Source organism: Muntiacus reevesi, chromosome 20 (genome assembly GCF_963930625.1).
Source record: "Muntiacus reevesi chromosome 20, mMunRee1.1, whole genome shotgun sequence".
Taxonomy (NCBI): Eukaryota; Metazoa; Chordata; class Mammalia; order Artiodactyla; family Cervidae; genus Muntiacus; species Muntiacus reevesi.
Genome location: NC_089268.1, coordinates 5,334,729 through 5,357,734, shown reverse-complemented (window position 1 = coordinate 5,357,734; position 23,006 = coordinate 5,334,729). Strand labels below are relative to the sequence as shown.

The window sequence follows — 23,006 nt, the reverse complement described above, 5'->3', positions numbered from 1 at the left end:
TGTATGTCTCACCCATCATCTTTTATCCAGGCCTTTTGTCTGCCTCACACTGTTTCTGAGCCATGCAGACTGCTTTTCTGCCCGGTGTGGGCCCTGAGCTTGGTAAAGTAGACGTGATGGCTTGTTTCAGTCCTTCAGATACAGGATAGAACAGACACAGTAAGCTGTGAGTTCTGCTCTGCTCTGCCTGGAACCAGGGACAAGGGTCCCACACCAGGAGTACGGGCTGCTGCAGGGAGGGATAGGGAGGTGATGGGGGAAGGGCAAGGGAAGATGCCACTCGGCTTTCCTATGTTTCTGTTTTTGTTTTTAATTATTTTTTTTGGCTGCACTGGGTCTCTGTGGCTCTCGTGTGGGCTTTCTTGAGTTGGGGTGAGCAGGGGCTGCTCTTCCTTGCTGTGTGCGGGCTCCTCATTGTGCTGGCTTCTCTGCCGTGGAGCGCAGGCTCAGCGGTTGTGGGGCCTAGTTGCTCTGAGGCATGTGGGATCTTCCTAGGTCAGGGGTGGAACCGTGACCCCTGCATTGGCAGGCGGATTCCTATCCACTGCACCACCAGGGCAGTCCCCCTACAGGTTTCTGTGTGGCCTGTGTCTTGATTCAGCGTTTGCTTGGTGGCTGTGAACCTTTGAGGATTTTCCAAACTTTTGAGAAAGTTGTTTTTGCCTGACAGTTCAGGCGTGTATTTCACTGTTTCCTGTGGAAGGTCGGGTGTTTGCAACTGCCTATTCTATCGTTTAGTTGAATATTCATCCTAGGACCTATTCTTTTTCTTCATGTCAGTTTTGCAGAATAATGTTTTGCAAGAAATTTGTCCATTTTACCTTGATTGTCAAATGTACCTACCAGTGTAAAGTTGTTCATAGTAGTATTCCTTTATTATGTATTTTTTATTTCTTTAGGATCACTAATGATGTCATGTCATTTTTTTCCCTAATATTGGTAATTTTTGTTTTCTTCACTAACTAGAAGTTTTATCAGTTTATTTGATCATTTCAAGGAGTGAACAGTTTTTAGTTGATAATTTCTTTTTGGTCTGCTTTCCATTTCATTGATTTCTGCTCTCTCTTATTTCCTTCCTCCTACTTTGGGCTTAAATTTTGTCATCTATTTTTATAGCTTCTTAAATGTGACAGCGAGTCAACTCTTTGCATGAGGTGGCCAAAGTATTGGAGTTTCAGCTTCAGCATCAGTCCTTCCAATGAACACCCAGGACTGATCTCCTTCAGGATGAACTGGTTGGATCTCCTTGCAGTCCAAGGGACTCTTCAAGAGTCTTCTCCAACACAACAGTTCAAAAGCATCAATTTTTTGGCTATCAGCTTTTTTCACAGTCCAACTCTCACATCCATACATGACCATTGGAAAAACCATAACCTTGACCAGACGGACCTTTGTTGGCAAAGTAATGTCTCTGGTTTTTAATATGCTGTCTAGGTTGGTCATAACTTTCCTTCCAAGGAGTAAGCGTCTTTTAATTTCATGGCTGCAGTCACCATCTGGAGTGATTTTGGAGCCCCCAAAAATAAAGTCTGATGCTGTTTCCAGTGTCTCCCCATCTATTTCCTATGAGGTGATGGGACCAGATGCCATGATCTTAGTTTTCTGAATGTTAAGCTTTAAGCCAACTTTTTCACTCTCCTCCTTCACTTTCATCAAGAGGCCTTTTAGTTCCTCTTCACTCTCTGCCATAAGGGTGGTGTCATCTGCATATCTGAGGTTATTGATATTTCTCCCGGCAATCTTGATTCCAGCTTGTGCTTCCTCCAGCCCAGAGTTTCTCATGATGTACTCTGCATAAAAGTTAAATAAGCAGGGTGACAATATACAGCCTTGATGTACTCCTTTTCCCATTTGGAACCAGTCTGTTCCATGTCCAGTTCTAACTGTTGCTTCTTCACCTGCATACAGGTTTCTCAAGAGGCAGGTCAGGTGGTCTGGTGTTCCCATTTCTTTCAGAATTTTCCATAGTTTATTGTGATCCACACAGTCGAAGGCTTTGGCGTAGTCAATAAAGCAGAAATAGATGTTTTTCTGGAACTCTCTTGCTTTTTCGATGATCCAGTGGATATTGGCAATTTGATCTCTGGTTCCTCTGCCTCTTCTAAAACCAGCTTGAACATCTGGAATTCTCGGTTCACATATTGCTGGAGCCTGGCTTGGAGAATTTTGAGCATTACTTTACTAGTGTGTGAGATGAGTGCAATTGTTGGAATAGACCGTGATGCTGGGAGGGATTGGGGGCAGGAGGAGAAGGGGACGACAGAGGATGAGATGGCTGGATGGCATCACTGACTTGATGAGCATGAGTTTGAGTAAACTCCGGGAGTTGGTGATGGACAGGGAGGCCTGGCGTGCTGCAATTCATGGGGTTGCAAAGAGTTGGACACGACTGAGCAACTGAACTGAACTGAATGTGACACTTAGACTGTTGATTGAATTTTTTCTTGTTTTTTAAATGTAAACATTTAAAAATGTTTATTTCCCTCTAAGCCAGGATGAGCAAGCTTTAAACTTTTTCTGTAAAATACTAGATAGTAAATATTTTAGTCTTTGTAGGTCCCGTGGTCTCTGTTAGTTACTCAGCTCTGCTATTACAGCATGAAAGCAGCCATTCTCAATACATAAACAAAGGAGTGTGAAGTATACCGTGAAATTGCATTTACCAAATTATTGGTGGACTGGATTTGGCCCACAGACTGTAATTTGTCGACTTTCTTCTTTTTACTGTGTTCCACAACCTAGACAGCATGTTAAAAAGCAGAGACATTACTTTGCCAACAAAGGTCCATCTAGTTAAAGCTATGGTTTTTCCAGTAGTCATGTATGGATGTGAGAGTTGGACTATAAAGAAAGCTGAGCACAGAAGAATTGATGCTTTTGAACTGTGGTGTTGAAGACTTTTGAGAGTCCCTTGGACTGCAAGGAGATCCAACCAGTCCATCCTAAAGGAAATCAGTCCTGAATATTCATTGGAAAGACTGATGTTGAAGCTGAAACTCCAATACTTTGGCCACCTGACATGAAGAACTGACTCATTGGAAAACACCCTGATGCTGGGAAAGATTGAGGGCAGGAGGAGAAGGGGACGACAGAGGATGAGATGGTTGGATGGCATCACCAACTCCATGGACATGAGTTTGAGTAAACTCCAGGAGTTGGTGATGGACAGGGAAACCTGGCGTGCTGCAGTCCATGGGGTCATAAAGAGTTGGACATGACTAAGTGACTGAACTGACTGTGTTGCACAAATTTTCATGTTTTTGCTATCAGTTTGAAGTATTTTCTAATTTTCCTTATATTTTCCCCTTTGATCTATTGACTCTTTAGATACATTGTTGAATTTACAAATATTAATATTTGAATGTCCTATTATTTCTAATTTAATTTTGTTGTGGTAAGAGAATATACTCTAAAATTTAAAACTTTTGATATTTATTGAGACTTTTCATGGCTCAACCTGTGGTCTGTCTTGATGAATATTCTGTATGCACTTGAAAAGAATGCATTTTGAGTAAAGTACTTGATCAGTGTCAGTTAGGTCAAAGTGGTTGATAATATCAGATCTTCATCCTCAGTGTTTTTTTTTTTCTAGTTAACCTGTCAGTTACTACAGTAGTGAGCTTCTTCATCAAGGATTGTAGATTTTATTTTTTCCCTTTAGTTCTGTCAATTTGTATTTTGTGTTTTGCAGTTCTGTTTTTAGTTGCATATACATTTCTGATGTGTCTTCCTAATGAACTGATCTGTTTAGCATTATGATATTATGAAATGTTCTTTATCTCTGGTAATACCTTTTATCATGAAATTTTTTTTTCTGATATTAATATAGCTACTCAAACTTACCTATGCTTAATATTTACACAGTGTATATTTTTCCATCCTTTTACTTTCAGTCTGTTTATATCTTTATTTTGAAACTACGTCTCTTATAAAAACACCGTAAAGTTTGATCTTACTTTTTGATTTACTCTTGACAATCTCTCCAGTATTTATGGTTGCTCTAAAGGTTATGATATATATTTTTCGCTTTTATTATAAACGCTATAAGAAAATATTATTTTTTGCTCTAAACATTGCTTTGAGTTTTAAAGAAAGAAAAGAAGAAAGATCTAGTTTTTAATATTTATCCACATAGTTACCATTTCAAATGACCTTTCATTCTTTCCACTAGATTACAATTTCCATCTGATGTTCTGTTTTTTCAGCCTAAAGAATTTCCTGTCCTATTTTATATTAATGTAATGCAGTTTTGCTAGTGTTGAATACTCTGTTTTCATTTGTGAAAGTATCTTTATTTTCCCTTTAATTTTGAAGTATATTTTCTCTGGCTTTAGAGTTCTGGTTAACTGGTGTTTTTTCTTCAGCACTTTAGAGCTCGAGCTCCATTTCCTTGTCTTGTGGCTGGCCTCCTCTGTTTGTCATGACAAATGGCCATAATTTCTATTAATTCTCCCCTATATACAAATATGTCATTTTTCTCCTCTTATTGCTCTTAATATTTCCTCTTTGTCCTTGGATTTTAGCAGTTTTTGATAATGTCCCTAGATGTAGCTATCTTTGTATCCTACTTGGAGTTTTCTTAGCTGCATATATCTGTAAGTTTATGAGTTTCCCCCAATTATTTCTTCACAATTTTTTGTCCCACTTTCTGTCTCCTTTTCTTTTGGAACGCCAGTTATGCATGTTAGATGGTTTAGATTTATCCACAGGTTTCTCATTTTCTTCTAGTATTTTTTCTCTTTTCTTCATTTTTGATCATTTCTATTGTTCAGTCTTCAAGTTTATTGTTCTACCTTTACCACCTCCAGTGTTCAGCTGACTTAGTAAATTTTCAATTTCAAACATGTGTTTCTCAGTTGTAGAATATCTGCTTAGTTTTCTTTTTAATAGTTTTTATTTCTCTGTTGAGATTTCTTATCCACTCAACCTTATGTCCTTAAAAATATTTTTAACTTTTCTTAAATCTCTCTTCTAATTCCAGGAGCTTGATTATCTTGGGGGGTCAGTTTCTTTTGACTGCTCTTCCTCTTGACTGTGCCTCACATTTCTTGTTTCTTTGCAAGTCACATGATTTTTTATGTATGCTGGATGTTTGTGATGTAAATTATAGATTCTCAGAATTCTGTTAACTTCCTCTGAGGAATTTTTTTTTTTTTCTTGTAGGTAGTTAACTTGCTGGACTCGGACACCAAACTCTTTCTCCGCCACAGCAGGCAACAGTCGCTTGCTTCTTTTAGCTTTCCAACTGCTGTTTCTCACCGACAGTCTTGGGTCCTCTCTCGTGTATGCAGAGTTCAGAAGTCAGCCAAGGATTTGTAGATTCGGAGGATTCTCTTCTGTTACTTTCTCATTTCTGCTGGGATCTCTCTCTGCCGTTCCTGCCCTCCTGCCGCCAGCTCCCCCTCGCACCCTCTGTCATCTGTCTCTGACTCCTCAGCTTGCGTCTGGTTTCCCAGGGATGTAGGCATGCCCTAAGGCAAAAGAGGAACGTAAAGCTGCATATTTAGCCCTGTGTAATTCATTTATTTCAGTAATTAACTTCTGTCCTGTTTCTACCTGATTTTTGTTGTTCTTTAGTGCCTTAAAATAGTTTATAATTGTTATCTAGGGGAGAATTAATCCAATATAAGCTACTCTACTGTTATTGGAAGTGGAACCATTTAGTTGCTTTCGTTTTTATTCATTTTAACTGTCAAGTTTAATTCCTGTAAGTTCACTGTAGATGTTAATGTTTTTGTATTTACTTCTGCTATTTCATTCTTAGCTTCCTCTTTTTGTTTTTTCCAATTGGTGTGTATACTGTGTGTGTTTTTCTGTTCTTTCTGTGGTTACCTTGGCATTTTATCACATTTTTTATATGTAATTTAAAGAGTAAAGTATATGTACATGTTGTCTGCCTCCATGAAACAATAAATGGACTCTGGAGCACTTCAGCTCTGATCCTTTCCCCCAACTTATATGCTGGTCCTCCAGATTTCTGGTTCTCTCTGTGTGTATGTGTATATAATACACACAGAAATTGTATAAAACATCTCACAAAACAGGTGACCATCTTTCAGATTAAAAAAGAGTATTGCCAGTGGATTGATTTCCTGGGGCTGCTCACCTAAGTGCCACAAACTAGGTGGTTTAAAACAATAGAAATTATCTCTCAGTTGTCGAGTTCACCCATCTCAGGTCAAGCTGTTGGTAGGGCCGTGGTCCTGCTCCTAGATTCTGGTGGTTAATGTCAACTGTAGGTGAAGGAAAGTTGCATGGCTCGAGGTAGCCTGGTCCTGGACCCTCCTGGTCCTCCCCACCATTCTAATGCAAAACAAAGAACTCTCTCACCCAAAGAAAAAATGGACATTAGGTTGATTACGCCCAACTCCCAGCCAGTCCAGCCTCTGGCTAGTCTCCAAAATTCCTTGCCCCAGCTGTTCATAAGAGATAACTACTCTGAACAACCTTGGAGAACAGGCCCCCTTAAGACAGTAGCGTTCCACATACATGCCTGTATATACTTCCTCTTTTCTTGGGTTAGTGCAGCAGCTCCTAATCTGACTGCTGCCCCTTCTCACCTCATTAAAGGTGATCTGTTCCTGTAAGTGCTGGTCTCCGTCTTTTTCTGAACCTCTCCTTCTCTAAACCCCTTATCCTACAGTAGGCATTCCTGGGCTAGTAGATGCATCTGTGTGTCTCTCCGTCCATCCTGGGGTCATCTTCTCCCTGAGTGTCCATCTTCACGTGGTGTTTTCTTCCAATAAGGACGTCAGTCATGTTGAATTAGGGCTCACCCTAGTGACCTCATCTTGGTCACACCCACAAATACCCTGTTTCCAAATTAGGTCACATTCACAGGTACCAGGGTAAGGACATATCTCGAGGGGGCACACTTCAGCCCACAATGATCAGTTCCCTAGATCAGTTCCCCTGACTTAATTTCAGTTAATTAAAGCACAAATAGCCACATACAGTCAGTGTGCATCATATTGAACAGCACAGTCATGGTTGGTATACTGATGCTTTGGGTCTGAATGCCTTTAGTTAACATGGTTTTACAGATTCATCTGATTGTTAGCATGTAGCTTTGGTTTGTTCATTTCCAGTACCTGTATGATGATTTGACACATAAATCAATTCATGTATCACTTATAGACATTTGGTTGGCTGTTGCAAATAATCCCCACATTTCTAGGAATATATACTGAGGTGGACACTCGCTGACATTCAACTCTAGTAGATTATGGCAAGGTTTTTAACAAAAGTAGTTGTTCTATTTTTTTTTCATTCCAGTAGTTACTGTGAGCTCCTATTGATCTACATTTTCACTAATCATTGAATTATTGGTCTTTTTACTTTTACCTAGTGATAGGCATTTTTTTGTAGTTTGAATTTACATTTTTCTGATGAGTAATGTTTACTTGACCTTTTGACATCTTTTGCCAGTGCTTTTGCAGATTTCTTGACAGTTTTGACTTATCTTTTTACTGATTTTTCTGAGTTGAAAATCTTTCTAGGTGTAAGATGTGTGTATTGCAAATATTTTCTCTTTATGTCTTGTCTTTTTTACACTCTCACTTTTGATGGATTGAAGTAATTTTAATGCATTCTGAAGTGCCACGCTTTTTCATAATGTTTTGAGTCCTGTTTAATAGATCTTTCCTGCACTGAGGTCCTGACCGTATCCCCATGTTCCTGTTTTCACCTTTGCTGTTTTGTGTTCCACCTTTGCTCTTACACAGTAAACACACAGAAAATCTGAAATGTATTTTTGTATATTCCATCAGGTAGGGGTAAATTTATTTTTTTCCCATATGGCCTACCAGTTGTCCCTCCATCATGTATTTAAAATCCCACCTTGCCACACCATTCCGCAAGGCCGCCTCTGTCATCGGTCAGGTTTCCATAGAGCTGTCTGTGCTGCCTCTTTGATCTGTTCGCCAGTTCTTGGACTGGTTTGTTGTAGTTTAGTCACTAAGTCGTGTCCAGCTCTTTGCTACCCGACCCAATGGACTGAGATTTCCCAGGCAAGAATACTGGAGTGGGTTGCCATTTCCTTCTCCAGGGGATCTTCCCGACCCAGGGATTGAACCTGCGTCTCTTGCATTGGCAGTTGGATTCTTTACTGCTGAGTCCCCAGGGAAACCCTCTTGCACTGGGACCACATTCTTAATTTCTATAACTTTGTAATAAGTTTTCATAAAAACAAATCTTGTCACCTTTTTCTTCTTTGTTTGCTAAGAGCAGTATAAATTTCTACAGTTGGTATCTTGGCTTTGTACATTTCTTCATCCCTTTGAATTCATCTTAGGGCAATGCACTGACCTAGAATCTAGCTCTAACACAGTAACTTGTAGGGTTTTAAATTCCTGACGATGTAACACTAGTGCCCCAGCTCATAGGGAGAGGTCGCTGCATATTAGAGGAACCATTGTGCTTGTGAACCCAGGAGACTCCGGGAGACTGTGGACTGGACAGGATTAGATACACCTGGTGTGAGAAGCTAGTGAAGGCCAAGAAACTGACACCTAATTACCCATCATGCTCAGGAAATGGAGAAAAAGACCAGTGAACCCAAGAATGTCTTGTTCACTGTTGTATTTTGTGCTGGTATACAGTGGGCATTCAATAAATTTATTCAGTGAGTGCATGTGTATATATAATAAATGCTTCTCAGAGGATATTATATAGCCTTGAATTTGACTCTTTGTCTTAGAGACTAGAAAAGTTAAAACTAAAATTTTAATAGCTTTTGAGGTTTTGCCATTTCATGATTTTACCTTTCTTTTTCCACTGGTAAGTTTTATGTTTATTATGTCAAATCTTTTTGGAAATAGATACTCTTTTCTCCCCTGTTGAGTCTGGTGATTACCTGTCAGTCATTCTAGAAGTTTGTTGTCTTTCTGTGTCCCTAAATGGAAATAACTTATAAGCTTCTTAGCATATTAAGCTCAGATATATTATAATTCAACTTAAGATCATATCCAGATTCTCATATTTCAAAACAGTCAAATTTTATGATGAAGAAACTGCCAAGTTATCTTCAGTTTCTCCAAGTTGTATTTCCTTTCCTTCCTGAAAATACAGATGTAGTTGATGAGACTTACATTAAGTACATTTTTATCAGTTTTCTGCTGTAAATGTTAAAATTCTCTTTTTTAATGCAGATGTGGAATTAGAAGAAGCTATTAGAAGAAGTCTTGAGGAAATGTAACTAAAGGTATTACCACACAACATCAAGTGGCCTTGAAGAGAACTCAGGATGATGAATTCTTGAGTTTGTTTTCTAAAGGAGACCAGAAATCTACTAGTACAAATGTATTTGAAAACACACTGTTTTTGCTGTTGTATGTTCAAACTCTGATATTGCTTTGTGTTTTTGTGCCATTTGCAAAAATGTATAGAGGAACAGAATATATGTTAATGCAAATACAAATCATTTACTCTAATATAGGTATCATGTTTCCCAGGTAACCTTGAATTCATATACTTAGGTTAAAAGGATTTAAAAAAAAGAAATAAAGAAGCCCTTGACTATTGTTTATATGTTTCCCAAATAGAATTGGTTCTTTAATTTGTACTGTACAGATGATTCTAGTTTATTTTTTTAAGAATGAAAATGAACATAAATAAAGCTATCATAGCTCATTTTTCCTGTAAATTTTACTTCTCATGTGGCACTAATATATATTATCTTTGAGATCTTTTTATGATTATTAGAAGAGAGTAAAGGAAACTGATGGTGAAAACAGATGAAAAATTTTATGAGCAATGTTCTTTGTGGCTTTCACTCAGATGTATAGTCATGCTTTAATTAGAGCTGTGCATTGCTGGAATGAAAAAGAAAACCAACCTAATTTCTTTGAAAGTAGTAAAAAGAAACTTTTTCCATTCTTTTTACCTACTTTGACTTTCATATGACTCGTATTAATTACTGTTTAAAGGGAATGATGTAAAAGTCTTTGCATAGAATTAGGCATACTTTTAATATTAGTGCTTTTATATATATATATATATTTGTGTAAACATAGTATTCTTTAGAAAATAATGTTGAAAGTCTACTCAGGAGTAATCTTCCTTAACCGTTTAAAATTTTTATTTCATATGGAAGTATCTTCATTTTAGTTATTCATTAAAATGTCAGTTTTCTACAGTTGGTATTACATATTTAATTTTTAAATGTTGAAGCCTCATGATGAGTAATAAAAAATGTTATATAATTAGAAGACTAAGAAGGGGCTTGTCATACAAACTTTGTGAATATACTTCATGTTATTTGACCAGAAATGTCATCCCTAAAAGTTTTGAGTAGTAGTTACTTACCAAACTTAAAATTTTCTATAAATATAAATTTTTCTTTAAGACAAAAAAAATCATAGCTAGAACTCTGGTCTTCCTCTGCAACTAGATAATTTAGTGTTACATAGTGTGACTTGTCTTCTTATTATATTACAGTCTTTTCAGTCCACATTGGAAACCAGTTTGTGTTCTTTCTTTCTTAAGCTGTCAGTTCTGTCTCCCTGCTTGCTTTCTAAGTAGACGTCATAGCTTGAGAATGTCCTAGTCATTTTTCCAAAGTGAGCACACTGTACTTTTAGTTTGTTAGAGTAGTTTAAGGCTTTGGGAGGTGGTTACAGAGCTGGACCTTAAAGACATCTGGGGAGCCTGCTCAGCAGTGGGAGCTTGAACGGGTGTCCAGAAGGAGACGGCTGTGCTGGAGGCGCCCGCCGGGCGGGGGCAGCTGTGTTGCTGGGACACTCGTGGGGGGTGATGGTACAGAGTGACACAGTGGGGAACCGGTAGTCATCATGATCCTTAAAGTAAGGTCATTGGGTTGCTTAGTGTTTTAATAATTGTCACTGATTGTATTTCTGCTTACTACAAAATTAAAAATCATTTTTGAATTATTCATAATTTGAACTTAGACACATGGAGGAGAGTGGATGTTACACAAAGTAATGGGGAATATTACGACGAGTAAATGTTTCTGACAACAATGCTTGTTTGCTTTTATTCGTCTTTCATTTTACTGTGATAGGTTTTTTTTTCTTTTAAAAAGTTCTTATTGTGATGCCTTTTTATACCTGAATAACTGCTTTTGTCAAAGAAATGATGAATGACAATGTTTATTTTAAAAAGGATATATAGGTAATGTGCTGATATCATCTGGTTGGTCGTATCATTGATTGTCATAAATAAAAGTTCCTCCGTTAAAGACTTTGTTTTTGGATGCTTGGTATCCTACCAGCCCAACCCTTTCTTCCTCCTCCTCGTCCTCCTGACCGTTGGCCACTCAGACCTCTCCCAAGAACAAGGTGCAAGGACTCTCCTGGACTCCCTTGGGCAGGGCAACCAGAGGCTCCATAGCTAGCATAGGCCTCAACTTAAAGAGCTTCCCTTTTGTCCATCAGTTTTTTTCTTTTAAATTTCTTTTAAACCGTTTATTCTTTCACAAAGTATTTATTGAGTACTTTTGTCATTGAGTACATTTGTCAGCGACTATTCTAAGCACTTGAAATACATCAGTGAGCAAAACGAAGCCCTCACCTCCTCAGTGGCGCACACCTGGGGGCAGTGCTGAGAGGAGGAAGGAAACAGCCGCACGAATGAGCTGAGCAGGACCGGTAGGGAGAGCGGGGGGCTTGCTGTTTGTACTAGAGCGGTCGGGGGCCTCAGGGAACTTGAGCAAAGGCCTGAAGGCAGCGACTGAGCTTATCCAGACATGCAAGGTAAGAAGGCTAGTGCAGGCAGCAGGAGACAAGAGTCCTCTGAGGCCTCTTCCGAAGGCCTTGGCTTTTACTCATTTCACAAGTGAGGAGCCGCTGAAGGTCTCTGAGGAGTGATGTGCTGTGCCTTATTCTGGATCACTGTAGCTGCTGAGCTGAGCACAGACAGTGGTGCAAACAGCACCAGACCAGATGGGAGGGCAGGGCTGGGATGCTGGCCCAGTGGGAGTGAAGGCGGGCCTGGGTATTCTCTGGAGTTGGAGTCCACCGAGTCTGAGGTGTGACAGAGGCCAGCACGATAGACTTTCAGACCATTCACAAAATGTCTAAGGATTCCAGGTTTGTCATGATACGATAAAATTTCTAATGAGGCCAGATGATCCCTTACAGCAGTTGTGAATTAGAGTTCAGAGGAACTGGGATCTAGCCTTAGGGGCCTCATCTCTTCAAGTACCTGACTTTGATCTCAGATTAAAGGCTGGGCTCCAGTCTTGAACTGTCATTATCCCCTCCGCGTACTGCGGGGCAGAGAGCCACGAGGAAACGCGAGCAAAGTCAAGTTTGCTCCTGCCCCGCCACCACTCAACTCCCTGACCTTCACGGTGGCCAAGCGGCCTCCATGGTCTTCTCATAACAGTAGGTTTATACAAATGGGGCTTGAAACGGCCTTAAATAGCAATCATTTCACTCAAATTCCAACCAATAACTTTTTTAAACAGAGAAGTCATTACAAATGCTTTCATGAGAGTGGGTATGAAAACGATGAGGTTCACCTTGGCCCCTACACGCAGCTGGACAGGGCGGCTTTTTGTCTTCTGCTCTGTCGGCTTCGCTGTTGGCGTCCAGACTCCGGTTCTCACCTCGGGAAGGTGCCCGGGAACCACTGCTGGGCAAAGGACGCCTTCCTCGCGGCAGGAGGCCCCGGAGCGGGGCGAGGGCGGGGCCTCCGCGGGGCGGGTGAGGGCGGGGCTTGCGCGAGCCCGCCCCCGGGGCGTGATCAGGGGCGGGGCCCCGCGGGCCAGACTGGGTGGGGACGAGGCTGACGCGAGCCCCGCCCCGGCCGTGTTTGGGGGCGGGGCCTTGGCGGGGCGGGGCGGGGCGAGGGCGTGGATGGTGCGGGCCCCGCCCCGGGGCGGGGGCCGGGCCTGGCGCCACGCGGAGCCGCCCGGGCGCGCAGCCCCCGAGGCAGCACGCGCGGTCGGAGCCCGGTCGCCAAGCCCTCGCGCCCTCACCCGGGTGCCCCGGCCCCCGACTCCGGGTTTGCGGGCGGCGCGTCCGAGAGACGGCTGACGCGTGGGGACGGCGGTGACCTCGGGCCGCCCGCCCGGCGCAGATGGCTCAGGCGAGGATCAGCGCCAAGGCCAACGAGGGCCGCTTCTGCCGCTCCTCGTCCATGGCCGACCGCTCCAGCCGCCTGCTCGAGAGCCTGGACCAGCTGGAGCTCAGGTGCGCGGGGCGGGGGGCCCGCGGGGACGGAGCGGCGGGCGAGGACCTGGGGGCGAGGGCGGAGCGGCGGGGCAGCCTCGGCCCCGCGGAGGGCAGCGCGGCGCTGTGTCGGCGCGGCGGCCCCCCCACCCTCCGGCGGCCCCGAGCGCCGGGACCGCGAGACCCGGAGCAGAGGAGGTTGGGGGGACGTGACTCGAGACGACGGCTGTGCCGCCGCGGAGCTTCCAGAACCTTCCGCGTGGGGCCAGGTGTTTCCGGCCCACTCCCCGCCGCGTGCGGTTTTAGGACCGGGGCCGGTTAGTGGTTCCCGTGCTGGGCGACCGAGCTCTTGGCAAAACAGAAAAATCCGTCTGGCCTCAGGCCCGAGAACAGCGGACAGGTGTCCCCCCCAGCCGCGCTCGGCCTCCCCGGGCGCCGTCCCACCTTCCAGAGCCGACCGGCGGCCAGAGTCCGAGCCGCAGCGCTCCCTCCCGGGCGGGGGGTCCCTATGGTCGGCGTGTCCTCGGCGGTCAGCGCGCAGAGGGAGGTCCTGGCGGCGAGGGTCGGGCCGAGGTCAGCGAGGATGTGACTTTGGAGCAGGGCCCGGGGTCAGGCGCGCAGGGGTTACCACCGGTCAGAAGGAGCTGCTGTCTCCTTTAAGGCTTTTAGTGCTTTTCTGAATTTGGGAAGTTGCAGGAATCTGAGTTCCTTAGATTTTCCTGAAAACCTGAGAGCCTGTTTTGCCAGTTTTCCCAGAGCACAGAGTGCCTCACCCCGGCTCTTTCCCTAAATTCTTCCAGGCTGTGCTGTCAATTCCTATAGAAACCGGTGCTGGGACACTCCTTAGTGACAAATGTAGTCACCGGCTTGTAAGAAATTTGGGAATTAATTTTTCCTCTAACAGTGAATGAAGACTCCTGTGTACTTCCAATAGCCGTTTATTGTCACTGAAGTTAGTGTAAATTGTATGCAGGTGTAATTACAGGCAAATCTTACCAAGGCGTCCAAAACTGCCTAAAACCACAGGGAATTTTTCCCATAGTTACCAGACTCAGAGCAAAGGAATATATGTAAGACAAAATTTTAAGAAGGGCTGCGTATGTGTCTTTATCTCAAAACAGGACAGGGGTCTGCTTGACAGTCTAAAGTACATTAATAACCAAATGAGGCCCTTATTATCATTTATTAATATTCATGTTGACTTTTGTCATTTATTGTATAGTTCTTTATAGTATATTAGTACAGAAAGAAGACAACGTCTTCGCAGAAAATGAGACACTCACCACTGCCAGGATTTCACAGAGAGTGACAAGGGTCCTCCAGCTGAAGCAGGTGGAACAGCGAGAGCAGTTCCTGGGATGATTTTATGTAGCAGCCTAACAAGTGACTCAGCGTCTCTGGTCTCGAGAACTTTGAGGGCATGTTCTCAGCCATTTCAGGGGGGCTCTCCCCTAGTTGGAAGGAAAGGATGTTTTCTTCCAGGCTTCCTTTCTTGAAGCTGAGTTATTGTTCTGAGACTCGAGTTGATGCCTGATCACATAGGGCAGGCGCTCATCTGTAAGAGGAAGTTTCTTGTCTGAAATACTGTGTTCTAGGGCTTCCTTAATGTGAAATGAATTCTGATTACCGTGTCCAAGTGGTTAAGCACTTGCTGAATTAACCCTTGAGCTGAGACTGATAACTATGTGTTCAGTTGTTCATTGTAAGGACTCTTCTAGTAATTTTAGACTGATGAGCTTTGTTTCTTTCTTTGTAAAAGAGTGATGCTGACAGAAAGTTAAGGAAGTGTTTTGGAAGGTTAAGTAAAAATAGAGGTTTATGAAGGCACATGGGTCATGGAAGAGAGCACTGCGCTGTCAGAAACTAGAGTCAGGCCCAGAAGATCAAGTTTAAAAAGAAGAAGAAACATTCATGTGTTACCTTAACTAGTACTGTCATTTAATTTCATGTTAAGGGTGGCTAATAAAACGGTGTACTAGGCAGACCGAAAATTAGAGACTCTACCTAGAGGTCTGTGTTTACTGTCCCTCCACATGAAATCGAAAATAGAATTATGGTCAATGCTTCATGACTTGTCATGTGAACTGGTGTCCACGATGTTTAAAGTGCTTTCAAATGTTTGATGGCATCTGACAAATCACTGAAGAAACTCCAGTTGTTTCTAATGTGTTAGCACGAAACTAGACCTCCTTTTTTGCTTCCTCCTAAAAAGGTGATGTCTTTATGGGTTTTCATGACCAGTGCAAATGGCCTCTGATTTTTCCATTTGTCAGTGGCTCCAAGCACTTTGCTCATGATTGTTACCATTTTAGCAGTGATCATACTTCATAAGTGATACCCTCCAACAAGTATTTAGTTACCAGCCTGACTCTACAGGTTCCGTGCCTTTATGGGAATTTTGTCACCCTCATTCTCCAGGCGGGAAATTGAGGCTTGAGAAGTTAAAAGAGCTCAGAAGTGGCAGTAGAGCTAAATGCTTTATGCCTGAATTTTTTAAGTTAGTATGTCACATTTCAAAGTGTGGGAAGTATATGGTTTTACTGAAAGAGGTGAAAATTCCACTTAGATCCAGGTTTAGATCAGGGGCTATTGAGTGCCATCTCTGCAGGGTGTGAGTGGCCCTGAAGCTCTGGGTGGTGGTGAAGATGCTTGGGCCGTGGGGTGTGGAGAGCAGCCCCAGGGACGGCAGGACAGGGAGCCAGCTGCTCGCCTGTGTCCGCAGAGCGGGCCTCCTGGGCGCCGGGCGGCCAAGGAACAAGGGCGGGGGCAGGGGCCGGGGGCTTTTAGCTGAGTTTCCTGCTGGGCTGACCCGACCTCTGGAGCCAGAAGACAGCACGCTAGTTAATACTGTGTCAGAGCCTGTAACTTAAAAGGTCGCTTCTCACGGATAGTATCATGTGAACCTTCCAAAACCCTCCAAGGCAGGAAGAGGACATCGATTGTCTCCTTTAGCAGCAGTGAAGGTCCAGAGGTAGAGTGGCCACCTGAGGCCGTTCTGCTCTGGACTAGCTCCTGACCCTAAAGTCTCGGCCCATTTTAACATCGGTGTCTCAGTAGTGAGTGTTCCCTACTGTTTGGGTGATGATTAGGGAGCCTTGTTGCTTACAATCCTGAGTTCGTAATGCTGAGTGCATAAAGACACCCAGAAGCCGGTGTTCACGGCCCCGTTCTGGGCATGTGCTGCACGCGGTGGTCCCTCAGTGACTGCAGGGATTGGTTCCAGGGCCCCTGCGTACCAGAAGCCAGGGATGCTCAGATCTCCTCTAGGAAATGGTGTAGGAGTCAGCCCCCACACTCACGGTTCTGCATCTGTGAGCTCGTAGTTCAGTCCCTGCTCTCAGTAGGCGACTTACACCCTGTACCACCTTGACTCACTCAGTCACACCTCCCATCTCATGATCCCTGTGTCAGAGGAGGAAACTGAGGCAGAGAGAATGTCAGCAGCTGCTCGAGGCCACTCAGCTAGGATGCGGCGGTGGAGCCGGCATGAGCAGCGGCCCGCACCTGGCACAGGGCGCCTGCTGGGCGGCCGGTCTGCCTGCCGAGACCAGCCGAGGAGGCACGCACTCCAGATTTTGTCCTCACGGAACATTCCGAACAGTTTCTCTGTAGTTAAAGCTTAGTTGTGATCTCATGCAGAGAGTTTTCCAGGAGCACAGCCCAGGCCAGCCTTGCTATGAGGATCAGTTCTTTCCCAATTTGGACACATAGCTCTTGCAGGATCCGCTAGTAAAAACAGAGCTGCCCCCTCTACCAAGGAGCATTGTCCAGTGATGTGTTAAGAAGGTGAAGGGTAAAGTGAAATGGCTAACGCTCTTGTGGGCAAAGTTCCAGGAGAAATCACAGAAGGGTGGGTGGGAAATATTTGAATATTTAGTAACTAACTGTTTTAAAACTAATGCAAGGGACCAAGACAAAAAGATGTGTATATGAGTTGAATTTAGGGCTTCCCAGGTGTTGCTAGTGGTATTAAAAAAAAAAAAAAAACCCACTTGCCAATGCAGGGGAGCTAAGAGATGCAGGTTCAGTCTCTAGGTTGGGAAGATCCCCTGGAGGAGGGCACAGCAACCCTCTCCAGTGTTCTTGCCTGAAGAATCCCATGGACAGAGGAGCCTGGTGGGCTGCAGTCCATAGGATCAGAGTCGGACACGACTGAAGCAGCTGAGTACCGCACATGTTGAGTTGAACGTAAGACCGACGGCTGATAAATAGCACCAGGATAACCTAAGCAGACTAAGCAGAGGCTCAGCTTTTGAAAATCCTCGTTTGGCTGCCCTGGGCCTTCCCAGCAGCACACGGCTCCTCGGCCTTCATGGCAGCACGCAGCATCTTCAGTTGCAGCGTGTGGGGTCTGGTTCCCTGGCCAGCAGTCCAGCCTGGACCCCCTGCACTGGGAGCTTGGAGTCTTAGCCATGAACCACCAGGGAAGTCCCAGGTCCAGCTTTTTAAAATAAGAAACTAAGTCTGTGGTGTAGTCCATACACTAGACGGATGTAGTTTTGAACAACTCAAGGGAGAGGAAGGAGGAAGTTGCTAAGGAAACAGTTCTGCCAAAAGGACTGGCTTTTGAAAAAGGATCACCTAATGGACCTGGGCCAGGGATAAAGAATGTTCAGGAGGTTGAGGGGCAGCAGATGAGAGGGCCATGCTGCCAGAAAGCCCTGGGGATATACATGCTGAAGAATGGAATTGTATCTTTGCTGTGAAATGAAAAGTTTACATAAAATCATATACTAAAAAGGCTAGAAAAAATAAAATGTTTTTCACAGGGAAAATGCCTGGCAATTTCTAACCTTGGGAGAAAAGTTCCATCCAATTTCCCCTATATTTGGTTTCATTTAATGACAAAACATATGACAGATTTACTAAATTTTTTTCAGGAGTGTCTCCTTTCAAGCCATTTTCTTGTTAACAACTCCATGAACATACTATTATAAATTATCATACTTATTATCATACTTCTTTAGAGTAACAATTTTCTCTTTATCATCTTATATTTGAATACAAACTCAGGAGTGCTGGAAAATTCAGCTCTTCTTTCAGCACCGTCTCCTTTACCAGTGACTCTGGTGCCATTTCAATACTAGTCACTTCTGTCGCCCGCTTCTTGGTGCTCACCCGGCCCCCTTCGTGTGGCCCAGGCCGAGGGTCTGCTCGTGTGGAAGGTGTGAGCACGCCGTGTGTGCCGCTGGGAGGCCGCCTGATGCGTGGTCACTGTCCTGTAGAGTTCTCATGGCTCCAACTGCTTTCCAGCCACATTTGTCAGACAACGTCCTTTACTAGCTCTGTGCTTCCACTGGCTCTTACAAGCAGAGTCCAGCATATATTTAGTATCCCGAGAATTGAAACCCTGTGACTTTACAGTGTGTTGGTGCTATTTTGGGGGTAACAGGTGGGTGCCTGTAGGGAAGAGGCCCGCATGCGGCTGGGGTGGGGCGGGGACCCCCTTGTATGGCAGGAACACGTGCTAGAACATGGCTGTGCCCAGGGCGGTGCCCTAAGGCTGATCTGGGGACTGGAGCTGGGTCTGTCACATTTACTTTGCGTAAGTTGGTGACTTACTTACTTGCGGCACTTCAAACACACATGGTTGTTTTCTTGCTCTGATGATCTCACAGCCTCGGTCTTTGGCCGCTGGCTCTGTCTGCGTAGTAAGTGCACGTGTGTCTGGCTGGGCGGGGAGTTGGGGCACGTGGTGCCTGGGAATCGATTTCAGAGGCAGACAGTCTGCAAATCACTGAGGAAAAGATGGATTTAGGGTGGGTAATGTTGGGGGAAATGGTTCACTATTTGGAGGCAAAGAAAACAAAATCTTTATCTAATCATAAACAGAGGTGAATTCTGGATGGATGAAGACATGAGTATGAGAAAGGTGAGAGAGTGAGTCAATAGGAGATGTAGGCAAGGATGTCCCGAGCTCGGGATGGGAGGACCCTGAAACAGAACGTCACTGCATGAGCCAGGAGGCAGAACAAAACCAAGAAAAAGATGGGTCTGATTGCTTCAAAATAAGGCTCTGTGTTCAGTGAAGGACATCCCAGACACAGATTATATGGGGTCAGATGGGAGATAACGCAAGAGGACAGTAACCCCAGTTTAAAAAAAAAAGAGCAAGATAGGCAAAGGCTGTGGACGGGCTCACCAGGGATACAAAGAGATGTCCAAAATTATTAGCAGTGAAAGAAACACAGGTTAAGTACCGACACACCGCTTGTCAGCTGGGGGACGCCGAGGGCTGGCAGGGCTCCTGGGATCCAGGGCTGCCCCGTGCGGCTGCTCTGGAGGGGAGTCCAGGGGGGATGCACCCTGGGCCGGGCCTGTCTCCAGGGCCACGAGGGCACAGGAGTCACGGGTGGGTGGTGAGGGGAGCTGGGCGACAAGGGAACCCAGCGGGTCTTAGTAACACATGCTGCTGAGTGAAGAAGCAGTGAGATATAAATAAATAGAAAACAGGCAAGTAAACAAGTACAGATTTTTATCTACAAGTAGAAAAGTACTAAACAGAATGCTTGCCCTGTGAGCAGGGAGGCAACTAGGAGCCACTGGGTAAGTGGATGAAGAAGGGAAAGAGTAGAGAATAGGAAAGAAAAAGGAATGAAGCGTTAGGGGTGTGTCCCTGATCATCCTGACAGCTGAGCTGGATGGAGAGGCAGACGGGGGCAGGCTTCCTGCACTGACGGTCTCCCTGCCTGCAGGGTGGAGGCTCTGCGGGAGGCGGCCACGGCCGTGGAGCAGGAGAAGGAGGTGCTCCTGGAGATGATCCACAGCATCCAGAACAGCCAGGACATGCGGCAGATCAGCGACGGTGAGCCCGCCCAGCGGGACTGTGGAGAGATGGGGGCAGGCAGAGGACAGGAGCAGGTGGGGTGAGGCGTGACGGGGGAGGCGGAGGGCCAGGCCAGGGGTCCCTGCAGCCCCTTCGGGAGAAAGGGCAGGCTGCCCCTGGGGGCTGGGTGTGCCCCCTGACCGCCCCCCCGGGTCATGGGGCTGGCGCACCCAGGTCGGGACCCAAACTGTCACATGGCTACCGTGGGTCAGCATCTCCTCTCTCCCCTGCATCCTGGCCAACCAGCAGTGAACTTGGAAGCCAGTTACACAGAGTGGCGCAGATTGCTCATTTCCAAATAAGCAGTGAGATGATGACCCAGCACCCTTCTCGTGCTGGCCGAGACTCAGACCACAGGCTGAGTTGGTCCGACGAGATGAGGTCAGTGCCTCGTTTCGGGCCAGCCTTTCTCCCAGGGTCTTGGCACTGTTTCCTCCACCAGAGCCCGGAACGGTGTGCTCACAGACACACGGGATGTGCCGCCCTAAATGTGCCTCTGCCCTAAGGATTATCCTGGGCTGGCCATTTTTGAGAAACCGCAGGCTCCGGAGCAGCTCTGGAAACAGCTGAGGTCACCGTTTTGTAAGGGAAATGTACATTTACACTTCGTAAAGGAAACCTCTGCTTTTGAGGGGCCTCCCTCTGCACCGGCGGGGGCACCTACTGAGTCTCACGAAAACGTCACCTGTGTGGTCCTCTTTCTGGGGCCCTGGAAACTCGCCTCCCTCCCCACCGTCTCTGCCTGAGGATGGAGGCCTGGGCCATCTCCAGGAGTTACTGTTTCCCTGGGGGTCTCCTAGGTGTACATGAGGTCTGCAGGGTAATGAGCTTCTGGTTGTTTTTTTTTTGGCTTGTTAATCTGTCTTATTACAGGGTCTCAGCCAAAAGCTCAAGAGAGGCAGAAGGAAAGTTATTTCCTCCTTTAATGCACACACTCGTGTAGACACAGGGCATCTGATTTCCTGCTGACCAGCACACCTGCCCCAGCCCCTGCAAACACGACGACCACGGCAGTCACCTGGCGTCCAGGCTGAGCCTCTTCACTCTTAATGCTGTTCAGTCGCTCAGTCGTGTCCGACTCCTTGTAACCCGATGGACTGCAGCAGGCCAGGCCTCCCTGCCCTTCACTCTCTCCCTGAGTTTGCTCAGACTCCTGTCCACTGAGTCAGTGATGTCATCCAGCCATCTCATCCTCTGTGGCCCTCCTCTCCCCCTCAGTCTTCCCTGGCATCCTAAGTTAATCTTGTTGCTGACAGCATATACCTTTACGAAACGTATAGGTGCTCGCAGGCTAGATTTATCCACACACAAAATGCCTTAGTGTTCTTGACAAAGATGTAGGTGTGTCTCATATCGATTGATATTTCAAACTTTTTATGATTAGGAGAACGGGAAGAATTAAATCTGACTGCGAACCGTCTGATGGGCCGAACCCTGACTGTGGAGGTTTCAGTGGAAACAATCAGGAGTCCCCAGCAGCAGGAGTCCCTCAAGCACGCCACGCGGATCATCGATGAGGTGGTCAGCAAGTTTCTGGACGACCTGGGAAACGCCCGGAGTCACCTGATGTCTCTGTACAGCGCCTGTTCCTCTGAGGTGCCTGCAGGGCCGGTGGACCAAAAGTTCCAGTCCATCGTGATCGGCTGTGCTCTCGAGGACCAGAAGAAAATCAAGAGACGACTAGAGACCCTGCTCAGGAACATTGAAAACTCTGACAAGGCCATCAAGCTGCTGGAGCATGCTAAAGGAGCTGCTGCCAAAACGCTGCAGCAGAATGCCGACACCAGATTCAACTAGTGTTCAAGCCGAACAGTCCTCATAAACAATCACGTAAAAGGATAAAGGACTGTCTTAAATGGTAATAGTTGTGTATGTCACATATCACTCATTTGATACTGATAGTTATTTCTGAAGAACAAAATATCTGTGTTGTTAGTTTTGTGAATAACAATTAAAATTAGAAATATTTTGATTACCTTTCTAGAAGTTTTTAGATTGAATTCTTGTCTTGTACTAGGATCTAGCACTTCCTATATATCTATATTTTACTATTCTGTGGATAACATCATGTGGAGAAACAAATGCTTGGCTAGGGGCAGAAGCATCATGGTTCTCTCCTGGGCTTTGTCTACAGACACATGGGCACGCAGGGCTTTCGGCTGACCAGACGGCCTGTTCCTAAAGCAGCCACACGCTGACTGACCACGCCTCTGCTGTAAGCCCGGCAGTGAGCTTGGAAGGATGGGAGGGAATCTTCCCTGCATCACATCACCTTCAGCAGGTTTTTAGTCATCTGTATCAAATTATTTTGAACTTAAAGACTTATGCAACTCCTAATATGTATTTCTTAATAAGACGTGAAAACATGACATAAGATGGGAGACTTCACCTCTGATTTTCTTCATCCACATCTTTTTCAAAATGCATAATTTCTTTAAATTTTTATATGTTGTAATTTGCCTTTAAAAAGGAAAATACTGTTTTAAAGTTTGCTTTTAATTCTCAACTTAAAAACCTCTATCCTGTGTAGTTGTACAATTTACCTTCCGTTCCACCTACTGAAAGTTGAGGCTGTTTCCAGTTTGTTGCTGATTACTGCAACAGACTATGTACACCGAGCTTCTTCCTTCCTTTGTTTCTGATTTTCTTCATATAAATTCCTAGCAACTGGTTTTACTGGGTCAAAGGGTGTATGCATTTTCATGGCTTGATATGTTTCCGAAGTTTTTTTGTATGAGAGTTATATCAATTTATATGTCTTCAATAATTAAAAAGTACCTGTTTCGCTGAAAACTTGTCAGCATTGAGCATTTTTCCTATTACATATGAAATACCTTTATTTAGATTGCATTTTGTTCACTAACAAGGATAACCAGTGTATTGATTATTCTTTTATCTGTATAAATAGCACAACTATAGACTATCTGCTAGTGCCTATTGATACACAAACTTCAACTTCCCCAAATACTTCGAAATGAATACATCACATTCAGTTTTCATTAAAACGTAGGTACTTTTCACACTGGGGGAAAAAAAAACAGTCAAGC

The 23,006-nt window shown here is 44.8% G+C and overlaps 2 protein-coding genes across 5 annotated transcripts in view; both read left to right on the top strand.

Annotated features, from left to right (window-relative positions):
* Window positions 1-9,421, top strand: part of ZNF451 (zinc finger protein 451) — a 96,093-nt gene extending 86,672 nt beyond the window's left edge. For all 4 annotated transcript variants that reach the window (XM_065911924.1, XM_065911923.1, XM_065911921.1 and 1 more), the window contains one exon: window positions 9,150-9,421. In XM_065911924.1, coding sequence (XP_065767996.1) covers window positions 9,150-9,161 — 12 coding nt within the window. In that variant the 3' untranslated portion in view covers window positions 9,162-9,421. The remainder of the gene's footprint in view (window positions 1-9,149) is intronic.
* A 3,424-nt stretch (window positions 9,422-12,845) lies between these two features.
* Window positions 12,846-22,752, top strand: BAG2 (BAG cochaperone 2). Its single transcript, XM_065913376.1, has 3 exons — window positions 12,846-13,154; window positions 19,829-19,938; window positions 21,344-22,752. Exons 1-3 carry the CDS (start codon window positions 13,042-13,044, stop codon window positions 21,754-21,756), a joined length of 636 nt encoding a protein of 211 aa, XP_065769448.1. The 5' UTR covers window positions 12,846-13,041; the 3' UTR covers window positions 21,757-22,752.
* Window positions 22,753-23,006: the final 254 nt, after the last annotated feature.